This window comes from Cavia porcellus, unplaced genomic scaffold (genome assembly GCF_034190915.1).
Source record: "Cavia porcellus strain 051 isolate PalLab524CR breed Dunkin Hartley unplaced genomic scaffold, mCavPor4.1 scaffold_14, whole genome shotgun sequence".
NCBI classification, from domain to species: Eukaryota; Metazoa; Chordata; class Mammalia; order Rodentia; family Caviidae; genus Cavia; species Cavia porcellus.
Window position 1 is genome coordinate 75,955,357 of NW_026947497.1, and position 21,295 is coordinate 75,976,651.

At 32.8% G+C, this 21,295-nt stretch overlaps 1 protein-coding gene across 19 annotated transcripts in view; it reads left to right on the forward strand.

Moving 5' to 3' along the window:
* Positions 1 to 21,295, forward strand: part of Dlg1 (discs large MAGUK scaffold protein 1) — a 199,246-nt gene that overhangs the window by 68,899 nt on the left and 109,052 nt on the right. For 14 of the 19 annotated variants that reach the window (XM_063224295.1, XM_063224293.1, XM_063224291.1 and 11 more), the window contains one exon: positions 4,399 to 4,563. In XM_063224295.1, coding sequence (XP_063080365.1) covers positions 4,399 to 4,563 — 165 coding nt within the window. Of the gene's footprint in view, positions 1 to 4,398; positions 4,564 to 14,721; positions 15,440 to 21,295 lie in introns of those variants that run through there. The other 5 variants (XM_063224308.1, XM_063224310.1, XM_063224305.1 and 2 more) reach the window with 5 other exon arrangements.

A 21,295-nucleotide genomic window follows, 5' to 3' on the forward strand; every position in this document is an offset into this window, starting at 1 on the left:
CATGAATTGATGGACATGTTAATTTTGCTTTGCTACTATGAACATTTTATGCAAGTTTTTGTGTGAATTTTCTTCTTTTTTTATTTTAGAGAAGATAAAACAGAATGAGACCAATCAAAACAAGTCAATGTAAGAGATACAGGACTTTAAAACAGTATGAAATCTACAGTAACCATAATCCCTTTTGGTGTCTTCAAAATAGCTGCAGATAACTTTGGACATAGTAAAAATCAAACTGAACAGAATAGAAACAATAAAAACAAGACAATGAATGCAATAAAGGAGTTCAAACAAGCCGATAGTAAATCCAAATTGCTGCCATAATGTATCTTGCTATCTTGAAATACCTTCTCCAGCCATTAGATTTAACATAATCAAATCTTGCTATCTTGAAATACCTTCTCCAGCCATTAGATTTAACATAATCAAATCAAAAGAGAATAAAACCTTACCCAACAAAACAATGGAAACAATATAGAACCTCAAAACAAGACCGTAGGGAGACAACAGTGGCTGCAACCCTCAGAAGGAGACCATCCCTGTCTCCCCTCCCCTCCCCCGGTGCCACGCTGCGTATGCATGTCCGCTGAACCTATGATTAGACCACTGGCCGTGGACCTGCCATGTTAGTAAGACACCAGAGCATGACAGGCATCCAATTCACTTCCATAACTATCATCACAGCCTGTGTTTCTCCGGATAAGCCGGTTGCTTACAGACAATGGGAGGGTACTTCTTGTTTGCCAGTCCGCGTGCTGGAAGGGGCGAGGTCTGGCCACTTCTAGTCCTCTGATGGCCCAAGCATGGCACTGGTTCCCAGTCCTGGCTTGTTTGCTGGTGCAGCCATTGTTCTCTCTCCCCTCAATCCATAAATGGTGCTGGCTCACGGGGAGAGGCTTGGATCTAGCTGTTTTTGTATGGATATTTTATTTTCAGTTACCTTATATCTACCTAGGAGTACAATGGCCACATCATGTGGTAGCTCTTTGTAACCTTTTGAGGAGCTGTCAGACTATTTTCCCAAAACTTTACATTCCTGTCCCCATATATGGAGTTCACACATGTTCATTGTCAATCTTTTTTTTATTGTAGTCATTCCATTTGATGTGAAGTAATATATCATTGTGGTTTTGGTTTGTATTTCTGTTGAACAAGACTGATGGTATTGAATGTCTTTTCATATACTTACCAGTCATTTATATATCTTTCAGAAAATGTCTTTTAAATCCTCAGGCTGTTTTAAAATGTGTGTGTTGTCTTATTTTATTTTGTGGATGTTCTATTCTTTGGTTTTGGCTTTAGTTTTGATTTTTTGAGAAGGGTCTAACTTGGTAGACCAAGCTGGTCTCAAACTTGAAGCAATCCTTGTGCCTCAAAGGTATATGCCACCACACTTAGCTGTTTTTTATTGTTACTGTGTAAGTTTCTTATGTATTCTGGATACTATACTTTTATCAAATATATTATTTGTAAATATATTGTCTCATTGTATGTGTATCTTCACTTTTTTGATAGTGCCTTTTGATGAATAAAGTTTTTTTTCATTTTGATGAATACCAATTTATCTATTTTTCTTGAATGTTGATATTCAAGTTGTTACATCTGAAATACTGCCTAATCCAGGGTCACAAAGATTCATATTTAGTTTTATCCTAAGAGTTTTGTATCTTTGGCTCTTATATTTTGTTCTTGATCCATTTTATATTAATTTTTGTTCATCATGTAAAGAAGGGGTCTGATTTCTTTTACTATTATTATTATTATTTGCATTCAGTTGTCCCAGCATCATTTGCTAAGAAGATTGTTCTTCCCCTCAGTAAATTATATTGACCCATATGTCAAAACTCAGTAGATCATAAATAGAAGAATCTATTTCCTGGACTCTTAATTCTGTGCCGCTTTTAATTCTGTTCATCAAGTAATAAAAACATTTTTAGAGCTTTTGAATCATACTGCCCACCTGCCTACTGGAAAGAGACCTTTACCACAAATGTGTCTACCTGTCCTTACATTGCCAGTACTACAGTCTTGATTAATGTAGCTTTGTAGTAAGTTTAGAAGTCTACTTTTCTTTTTCAAGATTTATCTTGACTGTTCTGTGTTCTTTGCAATTCCATATGAATATTTAAGATCAAGTTACTCATTTTGGGTCAGGGAGATCCAGGTGAAATTTTTATAAGGATTGCACTGAAAAAAATATCTATGTATAGCAAGATGTCACCTTAGGAGTATGATAGGAAACCAGGTGTTTGTCTGTCTTGAAAACAAGTCAAGAAAGGGACAGATGTAAGTGCTATGTTTTATTTCGTTTTTTGTTTTTTGTTACCAGCAGGTAACCAAATGATAGGTGGAATATACCTTTATACATCTGTTCCATCTGATTAGAGAAAAAGGTTAGATTGTCATTTAGCAACATGCAAATGAATGGATTGAGCCTTTGAATGTTAAGAGCTGCTAATATCCCTAAAAGAGATAATCAGATTGTATGCTTCCTGATCAAAAAAAACATAGCACCACCTCTAGTCTATTAAGAGAACTGAATTTGAGAATAATCAAGCTATTGCAACCCCTGCCAGTTTGCGGGAAATAGTAGGAGCCAAAAGACCACATTGAAGTAGGGGGATTTTACTGAGAACCTTACAAGTCCAGTGTCTGTGTTTCATTAATTATAAGAAATAAAAGTAGAGATCAAAGGAAAACTTAACAGATCTAAAGATATTTGAAACTTGCTTTGTTTAAAAAATGTTCAAACTATTTGTATATTTATATATTTGTGTATAATTTTATTTATATAAACATAGATCCATATATAATGTATGTAGTATTAAAACATGCTTTTTTAATTCAGTAATTTCTATCCAATTTCTATATGTTTCCTATGGTAGACGTATTATAATTTGTTCCAGTTTTCTTTTTTCCAAATTATACCATAGCAAGTATCTTCATACATATATCTTTCCCAGAAATACATAAGAAGTTGTGGCGTACCTGTAAAGTTTCAAAGTGATACTGAAATTACCTTCTTTATATCATATCTACTATTAAGATAATTACTGAGATTTACATATAAAAAACATTTCTTACATAACCTTAAATAGGGTAGCTGCTATAAATCAGATTGTAGTTTTCTATGCATTTGTACCATTTCACAGAATAGTGATGTTTAACAAATACAAGAAGATGTATGGTAACTTTTAGCAGTCCATATTTTTGTATATGTGTATTTTAGAAAGTATGTTTTTTTTTATATAAAACCAATATTTGTTTTTCACCAATGTTGTCTTTAAGATCAGTTCCTAGAATTGGGATTTTATTGAAGCAAGGAGTAAAAACATTTTTGAGGCTTTTGAATCATATTGCCTAACCGCTTACTAGAAGGACACCTTTAACACAAATGTGATGATTTATGCAATATCTGAATGCTAATAGTATAATTTTTGTTGATTAATCAAGTTATGTATTTTTCCCCTCTAAATTTACTTACTTTTAAAAATATCCTTTCATGTTTATTGACTGTTCTTCTAAGAGCAGCTTTGGTAGCTAATAATCCTTTGTTATTGCTACCAGTTATCACAGTAAACTGATTTTCTTGGTTCCTTATTTGTGCCTTTGCTTTATGGATGAGTTTATTTGGGGGTAATAGGAAGGGGACAGTGTTGTATTTTATCTGTTTTGATTTTGTGTTTATGCATAGATCATCCCAGCCTTTGAGGAATTATGTGTAATACTTTCTTTTGTTTCTTAAAATGTAATGTATGATTTGAGGATTTTAACTTTCTTAAAACTATATTAATCTTTTAAAAATAAATTAAATAGAAGTTCATGTGTGTCAGATAAGTTATTTTGTAGGTTAAAAATGCTGATTCCTACTAAACGGATGTCATTTAGAGATTAAAATGGCTGTCCCCCCCCCCCATTTTTTGTTTTTTGCTGTTGTTGTTGTTTAACAAGTTAATAGAATAAGAAAACCAGAGTGAGCCAGGGTTATAGCTCAGCAGCACAGCATCTGCCTGGCAAGTGCAAGGTCATGAGTTTGATTCCCAGTACCAAAAGAGAAAACAACAGACTACTTTTGCTAAGTAAATTTGATTTTTCATGCAGACTTCATTTAAACAGCCATATTTTAGAGATAGGTGGTTCAGTTAAGTTTGTGTAGATGGGCAGATGAACAGTCAGGCTTCTTTTTCATCTATCTTTTTTTTACTTACTCAAATGATTTTTATTATTGGCATGATTTTGATATGGAATCCGATTTTTCTCAGATCAGTCTAGTGAATCATAAAACATACTTTTCATTTTGTTCATACCATTTGACTGGTTGTGCAAACCATGATTCAAACTACATTTATTTTGCCTTTTAGGCTTTCTTCATATTTAGTGGTTTTCTTTACTTTACAGAAATACCGGTATCAGGATGAAGATATTCCTCCTCAAGAGCACATTTCCCCACAAATCACTAATGAGGTGATAGGGCCGGAGTTGGTTCATGTCTCAGAGAAGAACCTGTCGGAAATTGAGAATGTCCATGGATTTGTTTCACATTCTCACATTTCACCAATAAAGGTAGGATATTTATGTTACTGCTATGAATTATATTTTAGCCGGTGCTCAGGATAGCTGATGCTCAGATACCTATTCATGCTTATAGATTCTCCTCCTCCTCCCTTTGGTTGATTTTAGTTTTATTATAGTTGTAGGATATTTTATCATATTTCAAAAAAATTTTTTAATCTATACTTTATAAATGCATTTTACTCACTAATACTGTCTTTACTGCAAAAGAAATAGCTGTTATACTTCAAATACCTCACACTGAAGTACTTCTAAACACTTACTTTAAGTATGTAGGTATGTAAACAGAATATTAACATTATCTCTAAAACCCAGTATGTGACTTGATCCTGTCCTGTCTCCCCTAAAAATGAATCACAATCTTGAATTTGGTGTTTACCCTTTCTTGTAATGTTCTGCCACATATTTACACTCTGTAACTAATATTTATTTATGTTGCGTATTTTGGCTTTATATAATGAACTCCTTTAATATTTGTATTTTTTGCTCAGCAGTATATTTATAGCTTTATTTAGCTTAACTGCTATAGTGGTTTCAGTTTTATAACTTTCAGTCAGTAATTTTTGTCACTTTGGATTGATACTGAGTTATTTTAAGGTAATTACTAATATAAAAAGTATTGCTAAAAACACTCTATTTATGTGGACATCTTCATGAATTATGCCAGGTGATTTTTCAACAGCTGTGTAATTTCCATTTTCAAAAGCAGTATGTGACAATTTTTAATTTATATTCTCATTGACTTTATATTCTTATTTTGGTTTTGAAGTGGTATCTCATTGTGATTTTAAGTGTTTATTTCCTTGTTTACTAATGAGACAGGATATATTTGTCATTTAGATTTCCTATGTTGTGGCATATGCCTATTTAGGAAGGGTTTTGAATATATTCTGAATATCAGCTCTTTGCTGATTGTATGTATTGTGCATAAAGATCATTTCTTACTAGTAAAATTTCACTTGGGTTTACTGCTTTGTGGGATGATTACCTGATACCTATTAAATGTTTTAATGATTATGGTACCATTTCAGATTTTTCTATTAACAGATAATATTGCTAGATTATTTTTTCTAGGAACTTTCCCATTTTATATATTTATTTTCAAATTGTTATGCATAATACCCTTCTGTTACCTCTTCATAGCTTCATGGCATGGCAAAAGAGACATGATCTCTTTTTAGTCTTAAGATTTTTAAAATCATTCTTGTCAAAGAATGGACAGTTTTGAAGATTTTTTTTTCATAGAACCATCTCTTTTTAAAATGTTTTCTCTCTTGTCCTCACCGTGTGCCACCAAGCTTACTCCACATACATACATGTTTAATCGACCCATATAATACATACATACATATGTACCTGTGTAAATAGCTATTCTTGTAAGATAGTCTGCATATTAATTTAAGGTTGTGTTTGGTAAAAGTACCCAATCCTTGCTTGGAAAATTAAATGAGAGCTATGTAGAGTAAAAAAAATCAGTTGACTGTTAACAGCAGAGATAGTTCTGCATTTATTTATTGGAACTGGAAATCACACTCAGGGCCTTACGCTTGCCAGGCAGGCGCCATGCCACTGAGCTATACTCCCAGACCTCCTCCTTTTATTTATTTATTTTTTTTAACTTTTTCTCTCCTGCTTTCATAGTTTATTCTTTTTGTATCTTTTCTAGTTTTTCATGTCAGTATTTGATTGTATTGTCAGCCTTGTGAGTTTCTAAATATTTTTTTAAACAGCAGTTTGTATCACATAAAAGTTTCAATGTGTAATGTTTTATCTGTCCAACATTTCCTTTTGTTTCTGTTGTTTTTTGTTTTGTTTTCTTTGCTTTAGGAGTTCTTTTGAAATGTATTTCATTTTTAGACACAGGAAACGTTATCCCTTCTTTATGTCATCTTTTGCATTGTATTTCTCATTTCATTTTTTCTAGAAAGTTATTAATTGTACTGCTCTTCCTTAAGTGATTAGAAATTCTTAGAATTTAAAAAAATATTTTAAAACAAAACAAGACTAAAAACAGTGGATCAGAATTTCAAATCAACATCATAGGAAATTAACAACTGTTAGTATATTGCATATTGTTACCTTCAAAGTAGTTGCTCACATTATAAGATACAGGCATGAAAAAATTAAGCAATAAAACCACAAACTGTTCTTTGGGTGAACTAACAGAGATTAATAGTATGATTATCTATTATATACATAGGATTTTAAGGACACTTTTGGGGGGGGGGTACCAAGGATTGAACTAGGACCTTGTGCTTTTTAAAAAAAATTTTTTTTAATTTTAAAGAGAATAAAGCCAAACAGAATAAAGCTAATTAAAGCAAAACAGTATAAGTAATACAGGGTTTCAAAACAAAATAATAGGAAATCAACAATGGCTACCATAATGCCCTTTATTGTCTTCAAAATAGCTTCCCATACCATCAAATATAAGAAAATCAAACAAAATAGAACAGAATAGAACCAATAAAAACAAAACAATGAATACAATACAGGATTTCCAAACGAGTAACTCCAGAATAAGCTACCATAATATATCTTTATCTTGTTATCTTTGAAATAGCTGCCCATGACATTAGATATAATAAAATCAAACAAGTCAAACAGAATCAAACCAAACAAAACAATGAAAACAATGCAGGACTTTAAAACAAGATAATAGGGAATTAACAATGGCCACTACCTTCAGAAAGCCATCCCCCATAAGATGATACACTGCATATTGTTATCCTCTAAATTGATGATCAGATTACTGGCTTTACGCATGCAAAGTCAATGAACACTAAACACTGTAAGCATTAAGTTGTATTTTACTTCAGTAGTTATTATCTCAGTCTGTGTTTCTCCAGATCAGCTATCATTTACACTGGGGTGGTGGTGGGAAAACTTTGGCTCATCTGAGCCCTTGCATGGGAGGGCCTTGTGTCTGGTTGTCCTCCCTGCGGCCTGCACATAATACTGACTCATGGGAATTATCCGGCTTCTTCTCTTCCCTGTAGCCCATGAATGGCCTGGAAAACTTAATATACATATTTAACAGAAGCTTAATGCCAGTATCTTTTACCCTCTCTCCGAACAACTTAAGACCTTTAGAACACTTGACCTACAAGCACCCCCTCCTGTCTCATATTGTCAGTGAATCCCTGTTTTCTTTTGATTCATTTATTCCTATTTCTCTAGTCCAAAATCTCTCCCAGGATATGTATAATTATTTTGTTTGTGATGTTTTAAGGTTCTGGTCATTCTGGTTGTTGGAAATTACCCCAAACCAATATATACATGGTCAAATCTTGATCTTTTTGTTAATGTTTTTGTCATTAATTTGGTATGTGTGCAGATGCTGACATAAGCAGGCATTAAAATAGTGAGCCAGTGTGCTTAAGTATTTGTTGTAGCTTGTTCCTTAAGTCTGGTGAAGCTTCAGTTCTCTGTTGTTACATAAAATGGTCATCCTGGGTACATAAAATATTCTAGAGACAAGATGTTGCTCAGGTTCTCCAGATAATGTAGTGTTTAAACCTGAGGTACTTCTTACAGATATGTGTTTCTTGAGTCTGTTCTTTCCTCACTGCAAGGATAGAATGTGTCTAAATTAATTTAACCAGTTCATGTAACTGAAATGCAATGATTTCACCAACAAAACTCCTTTTTGTTATTTAATGAACCACTTATTTCATCAGTGAATATCCACTTCGTTTTGATGATCAGAATCTTTAGTGTTGATCAGCTCTTAAAACAGAAACGTGGGGCTGGAGACTTAGCTCAGCAGCATAAGCGCCTGCCTTGCAAGTGTGCAGTCATGAGTTCGATCCCCAGTATTGATTTTAAAAAGTCTCTTAAGTTTTAGGGGCTGGAGATTTAGCTCAGCGGCATAAGCACCTGCCTTGCAAGTGCGCAGTTGTGAGTTCTGTCCCTGGTACCAAAAAAACAAAACAAACAAAAAATAAAACCAGAAATGTGAATGGCAGCCATCTCTAAATGTGACCTTTTCAAATGCTAACCAATCACTTTTGGGGTGTGAATTTCTAATCGGGATAATTTACTGCTCTTTGAAATGGTTTTTGACTGTTGCTGGACATGGATTCACCTAAGCAGCTTTAAAAATTACCAATTCTGGAAATTCTGATTTATTAACTGGGGGCAGGCTGGCTTTTGGGAGTTTTACAAGTTCTCCATTGTTTCTGATCTGTAACCATTGTGAGAAGTTCTGCACCACTACTGTTTTACCGCTGTGTATTAAAGTAAATTTCTGACATTTTTGTATTTAACCCTCTGCCTGGAAAAAGATGAGTATTGTCGGCTTTTAAAAAGAAAATATATTATTGTGTTAGATTCTCAGTTGCTCCCTTATTCTGACTCATTTGTCCCTCCAACATCCTTGCCATAAGAGAATAAAAAACTAATTTTACTGATTCTTATGCTCTTTCCCTAAAATACTTTTTCCTTGTATACTGGAGCTTTTTTGTTATTTATTACATGCAGATTAAATGATAAAAGTTTATGTCTTTCACAACTATTTATAAACAGTTTCAACAGAGGCTTATAGATAGTCATTTGACAAAGGATTGTGGTATTGAAATTAAAATATTCTTTATCATCAATTGTAAGCCACACCTTTTTCAGATTTTACCTTTTTTGAAATTTATTTATACTACCTTTTATAGTTGCTGGTATTTTATTATAGCCTTAGTTGAGGAACAGTCTTTGTGTAGTGGTATATAAACCCTTGTAGATACATTCTGGTAGGATCATGTGGTAACTTAATGTGTGGTAGTTGTAATTAACTGAGAAGCAGCTGAAAGCCTGGACATTTTTATATGCCATTCTTGTCTTCTGCTTTTTTCAGTTTATTTTCTTTTGTTAGGTATTAGCAGCATCATTCTGTGTAACAGGTATAACTAAAAGTTTCTGGCACTATTAAAGACAGCAAGTGATCCCTCTCTACTTTGGCTTTTTGGCCCTGTCTGGGTACTGAATAGACAAGGATTCTCATTTCTAATAAAAGAAATTATCTCAGTTCTCTTATTTTTTTTTCTAAATCACTTTCTTTTTTTAAAATATATGAAGTTTCCCTTATTATAAAATTGTAATACACATTTTCCCCTATGTATATATATATATTTGTGAATTCAAATTTAAGAAGTTTAAAACTTGATACATACTATTACATAGTATTTTGGGGCCATTATTTGGTGGGCACATCCGGTCATAGATATTTGTGATTTCCATTTTTATTTGAGTTTATAAAGAAAGATGTAGTGAACAGCTTTTGGGCTGTTCCCAAAAAGTGTTTGGGCTATTTCCTCCTGAAAGACTTCCACAAGTCACATTTACTGGTTCAAAAGCATATGAACATTTTTAAGTTTTTGATACTTTTTTGACACTATTCTGATATAATTATAATTTAAGAATTATTAAGCCTCCTTTGAAATTTCTTTATGAATAGATTAAGGTGGCAGTTTCTTCATAAAATAATACAGGGATAAAGCAGACTTGGAAGAGGGGATACTATTATGTAAAATGGTTAGGGTTCCTTTACTTTTAGCAAGCCAAAATTTAAAAAAAAATAACTTATTTTGACACAAAGTAAATTTTAATGGCTTTTAAAGATTTGAAAAAGAACAAATGTTATAAGAAACTCTACAATAAATCGTATTTTATTTAAAATACAAGCTTTTTTTTTTTTAAGCCAGTGCAAGGATCTTTTCCATTTTTGTAGTGTTGTGGCTTGGAATGAAGTTGTTAAGATACCCAGAAACTCACCAGTGTCTGAATTATTTTTTTAATTGGAAAAAAATCTTTAAATAATGATGGTTCACTAAGTAGAATATAAATTAAACAGTGCTTTAGTGGTCACAGTTCTTTTTTTGTCTTCACAATTCTAATAAAAGCTAAAGTTAAAATTCCCTTAATAGTTGCTTGTTTTAAAAATTGCTGGAATATTTTTATCAAGAAATACATGTATATGTTCAATAGATGTTTATTAAACATGCAGTTTTTTAATGGAAAGTAGTTATACCATATAGATGTAACATGAAAAAATAGAGGGAAAATTCAAATTTTTTTTTTTTTCCTTCTTATCGGTACCGGGGATCGAACTCACGACTGCCTGCTTGCAAGGCAGGCGCTTATGCCTCTGAGCTAAATCCCCAGCCCCGAAAATTCAATTATTGAAGTTTTCTGAAGAAACAAAGTGTGTGAATAAGGGATTGAAGGATGGAAAGTTGGGGACAGTTCGTAGAGTGATAAATACTGCAAGAAGGTGACAATTTGAGGAAATCTCTTAAATGCAAGAAGGTTCATGTGGAGACCAGTATCTTGAACTAATGAGTGGCCTTATGAAGTTGTCATTATGAAATATACTATGAAGTAACTCATTAAGTTTTATGATTGTGCTGCAGATGATAGTTATTATTACTAGAATAATGAGAGAAATAAGATAGTAATGAGAGTTATTTGGAACTTAGAATAAAGGTAATTATGATTTTATGATTTAAGACTCTAAATGGGAAGAGTCTTGCTGGTCAATATTGGGAAGAGTCTGAAAAAAGAAATTAGTGATACAAAGGAGCATTGGTTTTTTAAATCCTAATATTGAAGAAAAGAACATGATGGGAGCCATACATAACCCATGCCTGTAATCAGTCCCAGCACTTCGGGGTCGGAGGCAGGAGGATCCACAAGTTTGAGTCCAGCCTGCACTATGTAGTGAGTAAAAGGCAGCCTGAACTACATAGCAAGACCCTGTCTCAAAAAATTAAAAGAACAGGATGGGTAAATTTGAGAGTAAACAGAGTGTCAAGATTGTAAAAGCCAAAAGTTAGTTAGGACTTGGGGAAAGGTATTCAAGAAAGTAAATTTAGCAAATAAGCAAACTTTAAGCCTTTTTCAAAAGAGTGTCAAATCTAGATCAAGAGAAAGGAGGACAATAGGTATATTACTAACTATATGGAAAGTTGCAGTGATGATTGAGGAAACAAAAGATTCGTGTTTTGTATTTTTCTTCCATGGCAAGGAAAAGTTTGTTCAACTATGTGCAAAGTAAACGTTGTTAAGAGGGACTTGAAATCAAAAGAGAGTATATGAGGAAGTAATTTTGCTAAATTAGTGTATCTTTTATCCTAGACAAATTGCGTTTAACAGTAGTAAGAATGTTATACAGTGAAATTATCAACAGTGCTTAAATTTTTCAAAACGTACAAGAAATGGGAAGAACAATGAACATAAGCAAGTATGAGCCTTTCAGATTGAATGCTTCAAGAGTGGAATCTTCCCATTTCAAGAAAACAGTGAGAACCTTTTGAATTCACCTTTGTTTCCACATCCTTGGAACATACAATTTTTTTATTATAATTTAACTTTTTGGATGACCCTGGCATACTAAAATTAGCATATAATTTGTATACAGTTTGACCACTAGATGGCGCACATACAGAAGGATTTGTGTAATACAGTATTTTAGGTTTTTGTAAGAATAGCACATGTTCTTATTGATATTCTCAGACCGGTCTTTTCTTATGTAGAGGTATTGTTGTGCTTTAAAATTTAACAGCTTAGGTGATAATGGTTAAAAGAGTAAGAAAAGTGCCCATTATGTTGCTTTTATAGTGTTTTAGTTTTGTAGTTGTTAATTTTTTTAATATTTTAGAGTTTTAGCATGGCTTTTCCTCTCATCCTTTAACCTTTTAAAATTTATCAGTAAGATTATTTAATACTTGATTTTCATTATACTTAACAGATTCTGGGTTAAATCGTGAGTTTGAAACTGAATAATTCAGCACTAACAAATTTTGAACTGTTTACTTTCATTTAAGATTATAAAATCTTTCTGACAACTGCAAACTTCATAATCATATGTGAGGATACAAAATAACTCACTTAAGCTTTTCCTATTGTTTAGGCTAAAAACATACTTTATATAATTTTGGTGAAAAAAAACTTTAAAAAGCTGTATTATGAAATGCTAATAATGATTCTGTTTGTGATTTCGATTACGTATTTTTTAATTCATTGTTTTAAATAGGCTTCTCATGCTTTTCTATGTTTGAATTTAAATTTTGTTGCAGAGTTTTATCTTTCACCTCTGTTATATGAGTGAGGCTATTCTGAAACAACGAACAGTTGGTTGCCTTCTGTCTCTCAAGTCGTGGGAAACCAACTTGGACTTAAGTACATAGATGATTTTTTATGCATGTACTTCCATGTAGAAATGGATGAAGTGATCCTAAATTTTTGTGCCTTGATAATTTTCCTAAAAGACGCCTTTCTGAGAATTTTAAGTTTTTCTCTGTGAATGGATTTGGATAAGAAAGTAATACATTGAGAAGCATTTTTTTCTCTTGTCTTCTGGTAAAATATGAAATGGAGTGATCTGTCAACTTTAGATCATGTTCAAGCTCTTTGTCTTACTCAACTAAATCTGTGTTTACTAAGGGCTTAATAGTCTATTGATACTGTCTGTAGCTAGAAGGCAAGTGATTTGTTTTCAGCATTTGCATTTGGTATCCTCATTCCAATCCAAAATAACAAAATCTGTATCAATTCTAGGGTGTTCTGTTTTTCCTTTTCCTGGTTTTTCATCAAAACTTATGGATCAGAACACAAATGTTGGTGTCAAATACTCAAGCTACAGCACAAGTGTAAACCACAATAATATGTTGTTTATTATGTACCCGACCCAAAGTAAAATTCTAATTTTTTTCTAGAACTTTAAAATTCCTTTTTCCCTTTAGTGAAAATTCTTGATTCTTTGTCTATTCTCTATTTTTTTTCTCTGTTCTCCTGTTTCAAATTAAATAAAACCAGTCTGTTCAGGACTGTAAATCACAAGCTACTGCCTGTATAGTCCTTAAGCAAAAGCATGACACTTTATTATCATCTCTGTCAGAAATCATCTTACTCCACGAAACTCACATGGCTTCCAGCCTTTTTTAGAATATATGTCATTATATCTTAGGGAGGACTGAGATAGAGATAGCATGAACATCTTTTCTTGCTGAGCTAGATTTGCAGTAGACCTCATGTTATAGTTTGCAATGTAGTTCACTTTCTAGTAGGCTGCATCTAGTTGATATTGATAAGCACATAGATAAGAATTGGTCCACATCAGAAAAAACAACCCATGATCAAAACTAACATTTTGAGCTTGTCTGGGCTTAAAAATTGAGATATTCAACTGTTAGTAAAGTATCAAGTACAGTAGTGGTTTTGTTTCATGTATGGTTTTAAAACCACTATTATTTCAATGTAAACTAACATAGCATAATATTAAGAGCACAGGCTGGTTCTCAAACTTTCAGGTGCTTAAGAATCACTTAGGGAGAGCCAGGGATTTAGCTCAGCAGCGTAAGTGCCTGCCTGGCAAGTGTGAGGTCACGAGTTCGATCCCTGGTACCAAAAAAAAAAAAAAAAAAAAAAAAGAATCATAGGGAATCAGGAATGTAGCTAGCGGTGCAGCACCTGCCCTGCAAGCCATAAGACCTTGCATTCTATTCCTATTACCAAAAAAGGCTTTGGGGGAAATCACTTGAGCTTTTTAGGTAGCATCTTAGGTAATTCTGAGATAAACTACTATGTTCAAGGACCAAACCAAGAGACTAGATGTTGGAAAATGTTCGTTCAGCATCAGACAACATTGTTTTGTAAGCCAGAGTAGTATAAAACATATTTCACTACTTATAAAACAAATAAAATCTATCACTGTTTTTTTTTTCAGTTTTTTAAATCCATAACCTTGTAATCTTAGTGACTATAATATGCTAGAGGGAAGATTCTGATTAATTTCTTAGCTAGGCTTTATCATAAAAGTTCCAGAAGGCATATTTATTTTGCTGATTCATCTGTATCTCCAAACTCAATTATTAAAATATTAGAAATCAGCATGTTACATAAAATGACCATGCTACATTACAGATGGATTTCTCCCTATGAATAGATGCTTAGAATGTAACATATGTAGCTTAGATAACACCTTCTAAAGCTTAAAAATAATGCTACATAATGTAAGATTGGTTGTGGTGGCATAATTTGTGAATAACAAAGTTTCTTTTAGTGAAATTATTTTAACATTCAGAACTGTTGGCAGAAAGAGCCTCTTGTATTTTTAAATTCAGTTCATATTTATAATTTATGTAAGCAGTGAAAATGCCATTGGATTTTACTACAGACTGTGATTGAAACTTAGTAATCCAGGGTTTTTCCACCCGGTACATTAGATCAGACAGCCCCAAAGGGTCTCGGTAGTCCAGTGTTTGTAACATCCTTCTTCACCTGCTAATCGACCTCACTTCCTGGATTTCAGTTCGTCTAGTTATCAGCTAACAAAAGAACAGCTTTTGGTTCCTGCAGACGCTGGTGAAAAAATAATCACGAGAGAGAAATCCACCTTATGTCGTCTTTCTTGCCTGCAAAAATAACTCAGCCATCATATAGCTAACAGGTACAGTGGGAAGATACAAGGTCTTTCATAGGAAGAAATTACAGAGAAAATGAGCATCATTTCTCAAGATTTTTATTTTCTCTGATCTACAAGTGATGCTGCTGTAATTCTAGCTGCAGTTTTTACCGACCATTCACCACTCAGCAGCTGGTAAAGAAGTAAGACTGCTTGGCAACCACCTGCAGGGCTGCAGAGATGAATTACATTTTCGGAAACAACACACTTCTGTACTCTCGTGCCAGCCGAGGAGGGAATACTAGCTCTAGCCATGGTTCAGTAGGCCCAAAGCAGAAACACTGGGCCAAAAAGGGCTCATCAGATGAACTGCAGTCTGAGCCAGAACCTTCACGCTGGCAGCAGATAGTTGCATTTTTCACTCGAAGACACAGCTTTATTGACTGCATCTCGGTAGCTACCAGCTCCACCCAGGTAACATTCCACTTGTTGAAATTATTTTCAATGTATTTCTGTTCATATTTGCTTTGGGAAATGACTTAGCACAGATTTCTTATTAAAAATTGAACTGTATGGAAGAAACTGTGGATATGCAGAAATTTATGTTTTTAGTCCATCATTGCAGGTCTTTAGCACAAAAGGGAAGCAAAAAATTTTTTCCTTTATGCTCTTATATAATGCCAAACAAAACAGTCTCAGATGATGTTGAATGATTTCTCCAAAAATATAAACCCATTAATATGGAGTTTAAAATGTAAATTAATAATGCTCATCTTATTTCTATGTGAAATGCTATAGACTATGATGTTTGAGCAATGGAAATGCCTACTTGTTTGGGTTTTGTATATTATGAACAGAGACACAACTGCAGGGAGACTCTTAACATAAAGGAACAAGATAATTTGAAATGTTTCCATTTTAGTGTTTTGAGAATAGAAGTTTAAAACTATTGCAGTTATTTATATTTTAAAATTATATTAAATTGCTTTATTTAAGAGCATTCATGAGATCTTCCATTCTACAAATACATTATCTGGTGTTAATTTGGCATCAGTAAAACTGTGCAGTTACATTGTCTTATCATGGGAACATTTTTTTCTCATGCTCAGTTTACATTGCAGAGAAAGGAGCAAACCTTAAAAGTCCCACATTTTAAAAAAGAATCTCATAAAATTACTTATTTTTGAGAGAAATATCAGCAACTGAGTAAAATATCTATTGTTTGATATAAGGGTAGGATGGGGTTAATATTAATAGTTAAAAAACAGATCTGTTTGACTGAACTAATAAAAGGATAAGAATAGTCTAATTTACAAACAAGTTGAAGATGATGTCATTGGTAATATTTGAATTAACAATTCATGCAGCTACATATACATTTCTTTGGACCTTTTAAAATAAATTTCCCTATTTAAAAATAATTAGAAGCAGCATAATAAATATGAACTAGAACTGTCCTAGCTCCTTACTGGTTTTAGCAACTAAAATTGTTTTAAAATTGCTTTGGTTTTAAAATGTCAGCTTTTTAAAGTAAGAAGTTCTGTGTATTTTTCATGCATGTTTGAGAGAAATGGAATTTCTGGAACAGAGACACAATCATTTTTTACATGTAGGCACTGAGAATACTTGAGACTTTGAGGGACAATAATTGGTTTAAATTGAATATTACCCAAAGATTGTAGCTCAGTTTTTACTACAATTACATCTATTAAAAAAAGGATGCAAGGACTAAAAAATTGTGTCATTACTTGTTGTAGATTAATAGTAAATGATCTAGTATCAGTAAGAGAAATGCCTAAGAGCTTTACATATGATTTATGTAAATATACTACTATATATGTAATAATATGTGTGTATACTGTATACACATACCATTGATAAATCTGTAATTTATCCTAAGGCCCTACAAATGAAAAGACAGACATACAAAATTGTTGAAACCAGAGTTACATTATAGTTACTTAGGAATTGGAACAAAAAGTTGCAATCCTATTACACTAAAATAGTCACGGCCTTTGTTAAGCCACTTTTAGTCATATCTCAACCCCTAGTTTGATTCTATAAACAGATTAATGAGTTTTTAATTCTTTTAGATCTTTTTGCTGATGAAAGGTTTTATCTCTAGAAGCACAGACGTTAGATCAGAGTTTTTAACTTCTATTTTTCCCTGCTCTGGAATACTATCATTTTTTCACTTCATACATTTTCCTTATTGATGAGTTGGATAATTTATATATCTAAGTCTTCTATTATAACTCAACTGAGATTCACTTTGTAGGATAAAATATAATGGGGCCAAGAACTTGAGACATTTGGATCTTAGTTGATGCTGGAATAACTTCTCCTATGCACTAATGGCTAGTCTTATTCTCTAGCACCAGAATTTGTATACTGTAAGAAACTAAATAGATTAATGAAATGTCATACTGTAATTTATTGAGCATGTACTCTATATCTCTGAATATGATAATGTAGTCGTATTTTTGTCTGTACTGATAAATAGGAATTTCCTATCCTGGTGTTGTCAAAAATACTGCTTTTTAAGGCTTGACCAGAAGATAACTTTTGATCTGATTATTTCTTACTAGGCTGGATGATACTTTTAGCAGATTGGAGAGTTGTTAGCAACTCAGATATTATTAGTATGTAAAACATTGCTGTGTTTTAATACTGTCCCATGTATCTACTACAAACAAAATGCAGACTCATTGAAATTGCTTGTCTGTTGGAGTTATTTGTGTTCATAACTAAAATAATCTACCAAATTCTCAGTATTTGGAATTTATTTGGACACCATGAATATTTTTGAATGATAAAGAAACCTGATGGTTATAAACTTCTGCAGGACTTAGCTTCTTGGTTCTTAGTCAGCATTTATGAAATCAGTTAATTTCTATTTTAGGCACCTAAAATGTAACCTATAATTTAGCCTTCCAAAATTTGCCTAATCTGACGCCTTTTGGGTACCTATATTTGTAATATTAAGATGAGTTTCAAGTGATTTTGTTTACTTGGTGTTTTTTTGTTTTGTTCTTTATAGTTCTTATGGCCTTAATTTTAAATAATACAGAATAAATGATCTACTCATAATTAAGCCCTCCTTAGTTCCTTATCTCAGCATTCCTCCTGGTCTTGGAGTTAGCATCACTTATGTTAATCTGTCACCCCGAGTGTGCTCATACTCGGTCCTTCAATCCAGGACCAGCTTTTATACTCAGCATGGTTTTTAAGAACTTTAAGCCAATACTACTAGATTTTGCTCCCTGATTAATTAGATGAAGAGTTTAATCTTCTTGATAATATCTCTGGCCTTTTTTTTTTTTTTTTTTTTTTGGGTTAATCAGGGCTCAAACTTAACCTCGTGCTTGCCAGGTAGGTGCTTATGCCACTGAGCTAAATCCCCAGTCCATGTTTATTAATGACAGTAGTAATATAAATTTCAAATAGCTATAAAGTATTCAGTCACTTTAAATGTATATTGAGTGACTATTTATATAATCTGAACTACTTGAAAATTCCTAACGTAAATCATTATACTTACAAAGGTTTCCCCAAACTCCTGACATGCCAAATTAAGCTGAAGGTACCAAAGTTCTATTCCTAGAGGTGAATGGAATAGACATAATGATGTGTCAGAATTGAAGTAAAATAATAAAATTTTCATGAAAGTAAATGTTAGCCACATGAGTCAGATAATCTGCTTAAAGGAAAAGCTTTTTCCTGAAATACAGGGAAAAATATTTACTCCTGTGAAAAAATACATAAGCTAATCTATATAAAAAGAATACTGTTTGTCCAAAATTGGGTATATTGTGAACTATAAAGGATTTAATTTTAGAGCTATGCATTGGACATACTGTTCCCAAAATGGAGATAATATCAGTATCAATTTCAGTTTTGTGTGAAATGTAGAAATGTAGAAAAAAATGATATTCTCAGGGAAATGCCAGAATTCCTTGAGAGAAGAAGAGATGAACTATCAACAAAGGAGGTCATGGATTAAGGAGATTCTACAAACTGAAGGTTCTTAAGTAAAGAGTAAACAGTATTTCTGTGGTTAGAGACAAATGCGAGTTTAAAACAGATTAGGGATATACCAGACACCCAAGATAAGGACATACATTAGAGGGATCTAATTGAATTGAATTCCTGAGGCTAAAACAAATGCAGACCTGTAATTAGTTCTGATGATATATTTGGTGGAACAGTAAATAATGGATAACCAGGTAAATTTAGCCATCTCCCTGTGGGTGGTTTTTACAATTTGCTTAAGACAGTGTTGGTATGAGAGACAAGATATCGGAACCCGGTTTCACCTATAATTTGAGGGACTTTTGGGTCCCCTCGCTTCAATGTTGTGATTTAAAGATTCTAAGATCTGTGGTTCTTAAAAAAGTGGATTGGTTGCACTTACAGTGAACTTAGACAACAAACAGCGTTTGCTGAATGCTTAAATGTGCTACACTACCCTAGTTTCTGAAATTCTTAACTATTTAAATTTGCCTATAGGTTATCAAAGCTTAGCAGTATAAAAAGTTATAATACTAAACAATTGTAACATAGCACTTATGTAGGAGGTGCTAATCTAATTATGTTATATATATTAAATCACTGAATAGAAGTAAATCAATGAAATTGATACTGATATCTCCATTTTGGGTATCATAAGTGTACCTTCCTGTTTCTTAAGAATTTAGATATCAGTCATTGCTTTCTCGTTTTCTTCCTTTTGTAGTGATCACTCTTATCCATTGATAAATTTTAACAGCTGTCCAGTCTTTTCTCTGCCTGTTATTCTGGTAGTCATTCTTAGTGATTTCCAGTATCCTTATACAGTATATCAAAAATCTAGACTTCTCTATTCTTTGATGCCTTTATCTCTTAAGAAGATTTTTCTTTCATTTGAGTGATCTGCATAAATGGTGATATTTAACTTTTCCATACCATTAACTGTACCACTTTATCTGTTTTGTATGCTTTCATATTTGTTTCCAGGCTGAGATTTCATGATCCATGACTATTAACATTACTTTCCATAATCTCAACTCTCTTACACTTTGTAACATCATTGGAAACATCCAACATTTCCAGTAGCTTAATTGCAGCTTTGTCTCTTTCACATCAGCTCCCAAACTGTACATTAAGTGTCTAATACCTGTTTCCTCCCCTCATCCTCAATGAATAACCTTGCTTTGTTTCAGCCTGTTTAAAAAAAAAACAACCAGAAACCTGACTTGTGTTCGTTTCACTTCTGTAGTAAACCTTTAGTTCCTTTGACTATTCAGGAATTTTGATATTCTTGTCTCAGTTCTCTCTCAGAGTTTCTGAATAGTTTGTGTTGCTATTTAATGTTATACTGATCCCTTACCTAATGATTCTTTCCTTATTTGCTCCTCTGGGGAGAATACATACAAAAGATGAGTTGGAGAGAAATTGTTCGGTTTTCTCACAAGTAGAGTGACAATATAACTCATAAACCAAACTGGGTACTTTTGATGGAAGGAGAGAGCTGTTAATAATTAAAGTGGGATAACAGGCATAAATACAGACTTCTAAACAGGTAGGCATATGGTCATTTATTTATATCCATTTTATCTTCTGACTGTTCCACAAGACAATAGGTCTAAATATTTCCGCCAAGACATCTTCATTTAGGACCATCATAGGGTGACTTAACTTTGTTTTCTATTCTGTACATTTTTTTCTGGTAACACACCTAGTGATAGTTTTAAAGTGTTAAATACATACTCTTTTTTCTTATCTCTAAGGTTATAATTATATAGTAATATAGTAGATAGGCAATCTTCAGGTGCTCTGAAAATGCCAACTTTTATTGATGGTAGCAGAGTTTCCAGAAGAAAGGGTAGAAATAGTCTCTTTGTGGATGCTGACTCTTGGCAGAGACATTTCTTCATTTTCTACCAAAAAGCTACAGGTTTTATAAGACTGATCCCACTACTCAGATTTGGAAATTAATTATCCTGCTTTCAACATGAAAAATCTTATGGAATATGTTACATAGTTTACTTTTCATATGTATGTACTTACTAAAAATGTGCTTAAATGATATTTTAAAAGCAGTCATTTGTATAGTAGAACACTAGAAAAATGTAAAGATGAAGATTAAACCATTTTACATTTTTTATATAAACTTTTACAAAATAAAAAATTGACCATCGTCTAGCAGTTTCACTCTACTGTTTGTCCAAATGAATTGAAAATTTAGTTCCCCAGTAGGCAAATGGATAAATGTATTTCGGATAATGGAGTATTTGTGAGTGCTAAAAAGTTATCAGGACACCCCCCCAAAAGATGGAGGAATGCTAAATG